A 6,030-nucleotide genomic window follows, 5' to 3' on the forward strand; every position below is an offset into this window, starting at 1 on the left:
GGGTCATCCCACCTGCCAAGCAGAGCCTTTGAAAGTGGGCCTGTAAGGTTTTCAGAAAAAAAGTGTCTGTCGGGGTGAGATGCAGGAGACATTGGGGTCCTGGTGACAAATGTATGTATGTTTGGGAGCGGGCTTGGAAGGCATGGGGATGGGGAAAAATGTTTACCAGGCCATCCTTCCCGGGGTGCCCTCTGAGCTGTGCACGTGCATGCTCACATGCATGGGTCTGTGGGCATTGTCTGTTGTCTTTTCTTGTTTCTCAAGACACAGTTCCTCTTCCAGGAAGCCCTCTCCAGCACGCTGACTAAATCAATGTCCCCATCCACTGCTCTCAGAACGTTTATAGCCAAGCATGAGATGACGCTGGTTTGCACTGCCCTGACACAGCCAGAATGCTCTAGTTCCTGGCTAAGCAGAGATGTCTGTTCCTGTCTGGCCTCCTGTGTGGTCCCCTTAAGTTTACTCCTATCATTGGGGCCCCTGGGTGGCTCAGTGGGTTAAAGCCTCTGCCTTCGGCGCAGGTCATGATCCCAGGGTCCTGGAATCGAGCCCCACGTCAGGAGCCCCATGTCAGGAGCCCCACGTCAGGAGCCCCACGTCAGGCTCTCTGCTCTGCGGAGAGCCTGCTTCCTCCTCTCTCTGCCTGCCTCCCTACCTACTTGTGATCTCTCTCTCTCTCTGTCAAATAAATAAATAAAAAATCTTTAAAAAAAGACTTTTAAGATTAGTCCTATCACTGAGAGCCTGTAAGTGCCGTACAGCTTACATCGCCGCCCCTTCACAATCATTTAGTTTTTCCTTATAATGTCATGAGCACCTGATGCATCATCTATACTCATGCGACTTCCGGGTGGCACGAATTCCCAGTGTTGCTTCTGGACACCATGCCTGGGTTCACTCAGTATGTATCCAGGGGCGTGATTCTCAACCTTGCACGTGCTTTAGAATCACTTGGGGAGCTTTTGAAAAATAACAGTACCTGGCCCCAGATATCAGGGGCAGATACATTAAATCTTTGGCGAGTGGGGCAGACATGGATCTTTTTTTTTTTTTCACTACTCAAATCATTCTAAAATGCATCCTGACAGAAGAACCACTGACCTGCGTGTGGTGATGGGTCAGAGGAACCTCCCCCAGTATAGGCTCCTTTCTGCAATCCGTCTTCCGCCTACAGGGGTCGCTGCGGTACAGCTGGCCCAAGTTTTCCGGTTTCCTCTCTTCCTAGCCCCGTCCCCAGGGAAAGTCGGAGCCACTGCGGTATAAATTAGCGTCTTTATTTCGAACACCTGAGCGAGCGCCTGCGGCTCGCCCACCTGCTGTATAAACGTACAAAGTCCCTGTCGCACCGCACACCATGCCTCAGAGATAAATACAGCCCTAGGGGCTCCTGCTGTGGCAAAGCAACTCTTATTTACAGGAATAGATTACAAAAGTATTACAAAAAGTGGTCCTGAACTGGGGGGGGGTGGTGGTGGAGTGGTTACTGTTAACACTTGTGACACGCGGAACGCGACGGCGCCCCGCGGGCGCTGGCAAAGGGCAAAGTCGCCGGGGCTCCGGGAGGGAGGCCACGCCCCCTTCAGCAGCACCGGCGTCCGGAGGCGGGGTTTAGATCTGCGCGGGTCCCATCCCTCCTAGGGAAGTGGGGAAAGGCAGAGGACGGGTCTGGCCCCTCGAGGATCAGCTCTGGCCCAAGAAGGAACACCTAAAGGCCATCGCAGCGAGTCTCAGGGAAGGGTGTTGCGTGGGAAAGAAGGACTGTGTCCTTGCTGTGGAGTGCGGGAGTGGAAACACATCAGTTCTCCCGCCTCTCCCAACTCGGGAGGGGTCGCTTTTAAAGCGCGGTTGGGAGTGGGGGTTGGCATTTAAGCTCAATCTTTCGGGCGCGAGGGACTCTAGGGGCACCGTCCCTCGGGCGCGCGGGCAGCGGAGCCCTCCCATGCGGCCGCCCACCCCCTCAGAGCACCTGGTAGATGGGGTTGGGGTTTGCGCCCGCGGGGCACTGCGGGGCAGCGTCCGGGGAAGGGGTGGGGGCGCCGCGCTCGACCTCGCTCTGGGCGGCTTCCTCCTGTGGACCGGGAGAAGACTCCGGCGGCGCATCCACCAGCAGAAGAGCGGGAGCGGTGGGGCTGTCGGTGGAGATGCGCTCCACGATGCTGGACAGGCAGTCGAGGCTCGACACCGCGGCACTTTTCCCGGGCCTGGGTTCTGCGCGGGGAGGGGTAGGAGAGTATGCAGTTGAGCGGTGGACAAGTCTCCCACCCACGGGCTCAGTGCTTTGGGGCAGACAGGAAATTGAAGGCCCGCCGGAGTCCGAGAGGACCCAGAGAGGGTACGGAGCGAAAAGGAAGGGAGCTGCACGCTTAGTATTTCATTCCCTGTACAGTCTCCCAGGACTGGGGGCTAGGGGAAGGTTCTAGATAGAGGGAAGCCGGGGCAGCTCAAAGGGGGTAACGTGGGAAGGAGGCATGAATACGCACCGCCGGGCGTCTCGCTGTAGTAGGTGCCATCGTAGCAGTTCCGCCGCCGGGCACCGTTCGGGGGGCCGCTGTAGTCCATCTGCAAACGGTAAGGGCGACCGAGTCAGGCTCCGGGACCGCGTGGGGCCAGAGCATCACTCCCTGTAGCCACCCCACCTCAAGTCCCCAAGTCTCAGCCACGAGTTCTGGGCCCTGGTTGGAGGATCGGGGCAGACAGGCGCTGTCTGCAGCCGCCCGGGCTAACTAGAGGGCAGATAGTCGCCTAGGAACGTAAGTCTGAATTTTGTAAATAGGGTTAAGTGTGGAAAAGCAGATCTTCATATCGCTGAAGCAGAGCTCTAACAGCGCCCCCAGTAGGGTGACTCGCATTTGTCCCGTGCGCCCCCAAGGCACCAGACCTCCCCTAGTGACAGCTGCTTGGGACACCGGGGTCCACTCGCCGCAAGGTTCCCAGCCCAACCTCCCTCTGGAGGGCCTGCTCCTCGCCCTCGGAAACACGTCCCAGATATACCAGAAGCTGCCCTCACTTCTCTAGCGGGGGGTCCCCGCCTTACCATGCCGTCGGAGCAGTTGGACCGCGGGCTGGACGCGTCTGAGTCGCCGCTGTAGTGTTCGCCCACACGGCCTGGGGGCAGCGGGCCAGGCGCGTAGAAGGCAGCGGCGGCACCAGGGGGCGCGGAGTCCTGGTCGCGCAGCAGCGCCTGCAGGCCTTCGATGTAGCGAATCGCATTGCGCAGGATCTCCACCTTGGGCAGCCGCTGGTTCGGGTTGCTGGACGTGCAGCGCTTGAGCGTCTCGAAAGCCTCGTTGACTTTGCTCAGGCGGCGCCGCTCGCGCATGGTGGCTGCCTTGCGGCGGTCGGCGTTAGTGGTCTTGCGCTTGCACGCTTTGCAGGCCCACAGCAGACAGCGGCCAGCCTGGTGGTGCCCGCTGGGAGCGCGCACATGCTCGTCCTCGCGCGTGCCGGGCGCTGGGTGCACTGCCGCCGGGAAGTGCGAGTGTTCCTCGGGCTTCAGGAGCGCGCCCACGTGCACGAGGCGCGGGTCCAGGTCCTCGAAGAATCGCAGGTCGGAGGAGTCGAAACAAGGGTCATCATAGAAATCATCCGCGGAGGCAAAGTTGCAGAGGGCGCCGTCGGGGCCAGTCAAGTCTACGTCTCGGAGCGGCGGCGACAGCAGCTCCATATCCCGGCAGAGGGTGGCGCAGTCCCTGCTTCGGTAGGGGTTACCCGAAACTTTCTGCCTATCTGCAGTCCTGGCCCTGCGATAGTAAAGTACCGGGGTTCTGAATGTACACCCCACTATCTCCCCCCCCCCCCCGCTGCCGGGTCCTGTTGGGTCTGCCGGGAAAGCAGCGGCAGCGCCCCGGGGCTTCCCCACCCCTGTCTTCACGCCAGGCGCCGGGGGCTATTTATCCAGTAGTAGCTTAAGGGCCCCCGAGCGGGAGCGGGCGGCTGGGGGCGGGGGCGCCCGAGGCCAATAGAAACAAGGTGGGGAGGAGCTTGGGATCCCCAGGGTGGCTGCTGGGGCAAGAGACTAGCCAACCCCCTACCCCTCGACCCCCGCGCGCGGGCGCTCCGGCCCCTCCCTAGACTGGGAGGGAGGCAGAGGCTGGCAGCCCAACGCGGTTGCACTTGGCTCCGGGGCACACTTGCTCCAAACCTCTCCAGCACCGTACTCCTCCTATGTCCCCGGGAAGTGTTGGCCGCGCGCGCTTAACTCCAAGCTGACTTTGGGTCTCCCTCTGTCCTCTGATTTATGGGGGGATCTAGGTGCATGGTAGGAGTAGGAAACAGATCGCGAGAGACTTAGAGAGAGACCCATGGCAATAGGGCAGAGACACACTCAGAGGTGAGACAGTAAGAGATACAGCCGAAAGACAGACACGAAAAGCAGAAAGCTAAAGCCAGAGACAGAGAAATCTGCAACGAGAATTAGAGTCCAAGTGGATGAACCTGAGGCAAACTGGACGTGGGGGCCGGGTCACTAGGTCAGTCCGTACCTGGGAGTCGCTCAGAGGGCGGTGGGCCCAGTATCCCCCTCTGGATGCTTAGAAACTGAGCCGCTGCATCTACGCAGAAGAGGGGGATGGCTGCCAAAGCGCCTCACCAATGTCTGGAGCCCAGGTTCTGCCCTGGCCTGGAGGGAGGGGACTGAACTCTTGCCTAGCTCTACCTGCGTGTGTCAGCAGCGGAGTGCCCTGTGCGGGTCTGGGTGGAGATGTGTCTTCCACTGGGAAGAAAACGGCTCTGGTTTTCCCTCGCGCACAGCGAGGTTCATGGCGCAAAGCCCTCCAACGCCCAGACTCAGCCTGAGAACCCCACTTCAGAGGGGATGTTTGAGAGTAGAGTTTGGGAGACCAGTGATCTAAGTTCGAGGCCAGATCCCATAGATTCTTGTGTGATTTTGCCGAAGTCATACCACCTTCCAAGCCTCAGTTTCCCTACTTTGTAAATTTGGGGATAATAATAGCTATTTCTTGGAGTAATTGTGGTTGTGGTGAGAATCTAAAAGAGACCAAAGATGTGGAGGCCCTTGGTCCCAGATACAAGACCGTATTACCGAGAGGACTTGCTTCTGTCTTTGGCCCAGACTGAGCTGTGGGCTCCCTGCAGGTTTCCCAGCTGTTGGCTGGGGCACTGAGCCCTGACAGAGACCCATGTGGTATCAGGGCTTAGCTTCTGCAGAGGTCTTAGCTGCATTTCTTCCCAGCAAGCCCACTGGAAAGACTGGGAGTAGAAGGAGAAGGCAATTCAGGGGATCTCTTGCTCCTTCACAAGCCCTGGGTAACCCCCATCCCCAGAATGCCTCTTAACCTTTTCTTGAATCTCTTGTCCACATCTTCCTATCAGCACTCTGACTAGAGGTCTCCCTTGGACCAGATAGCCCTCCAGGGCTCTCTCCCTGCAGCACCTACAGAATAGAAGCAAGAGTAGTCATTGTGCCTTATACTTCAAGAAGCTGTCCTAACTGGCTCCCTGGACCCTGGGAAGCTTTCCCTTCCCATCAAACCTAACAGACTTGTTGGGAGCCCTGCCTTCTTCACTTCTCTGCCACTAGCAATGCTGAAGGTCCCCTTCATGATGTGGTCCCCTCCGTTCACTCTGTAACTCCACCTTCATGTAGTCCTTCAACACATATTATGAAGCATCCCTTTGTGCCAGGTATTGGCCTAGGTGTTGGGGGATACAGCAATGAATAAAATGGAGACTCTGCTCTTGTGGTGTTTACATTGTAGGTTAGGGAGACAGATAATAAACAAATAAGCCAGAAAAATGTGCTATCAGGAAGTTTTCAGTTCTATGAAGAAAAATAAAGCAAAGGGAAAAAGTGATGAAGATTATTTCATTATATAAAGTGGTCTGGTAAGGCCTCTCTGAGCTGATTACATTTGAGCAGAGACCAGAATGAGGGAAGGGCAGAAGTAGGTATCTGGAGTCAGATAGAAGGAAGGGCACATGCAAAGGTCCTGAGGCAGGACTGTGTTTGTTATATTTAAAGTACAGCAAGGAGGCTGGTGTGTCCGCTGCAGAATGAGCCAGTGGGAGAGT

The 6,030-nt window shown here is 57.5% G+C and overlaps 1 protein-coding gene across 1 annotated transcript; it reads right to left on the reverse strand.

Annotated features, from left to right (window-relative positions):
- Positions 1-1,957: 1,957 nt before the first annotated feature.
- LOC111150290 (myogenic differentiation 1) lies at positions 1,958-3,664 on the reverse strand. The gene is made up of 3 exons (XM_022507741.1): positions 3,035-3,664; positions 2,481-2,559; positions 1,958-2,208 (listed from the first exon to the last, which is right to left on the reverse strand). The coding sequence occupies exons 1-3, from the start codon at positions 3,662-3,664 to the stop codon at positions 1,958-1,960; spliced, it is 960 nt and encodes a 319-aa protein (XP_022363449.1).
- Positions 3,665-6,030: the final 2,366 nt, after the last annotated feature.

Source organism: Enhydra lutris, unplaced genomic scaffold (genome assembly GCF_002288905.1).
Source record: "Enhydra lutris kenyoni isolate GAN:26980312 unplaced genomic scaffold, ASM228890v2 scaffoldscaffold22, whole genome shotgun sequence".
Classification (NCBI taxonomy): domain Eukaryota; kingdom Metazoa; phylum Chordata; class Mammalia; order Carnivora; family Mustelidae; genus Enhydra; species Enhydra lutris.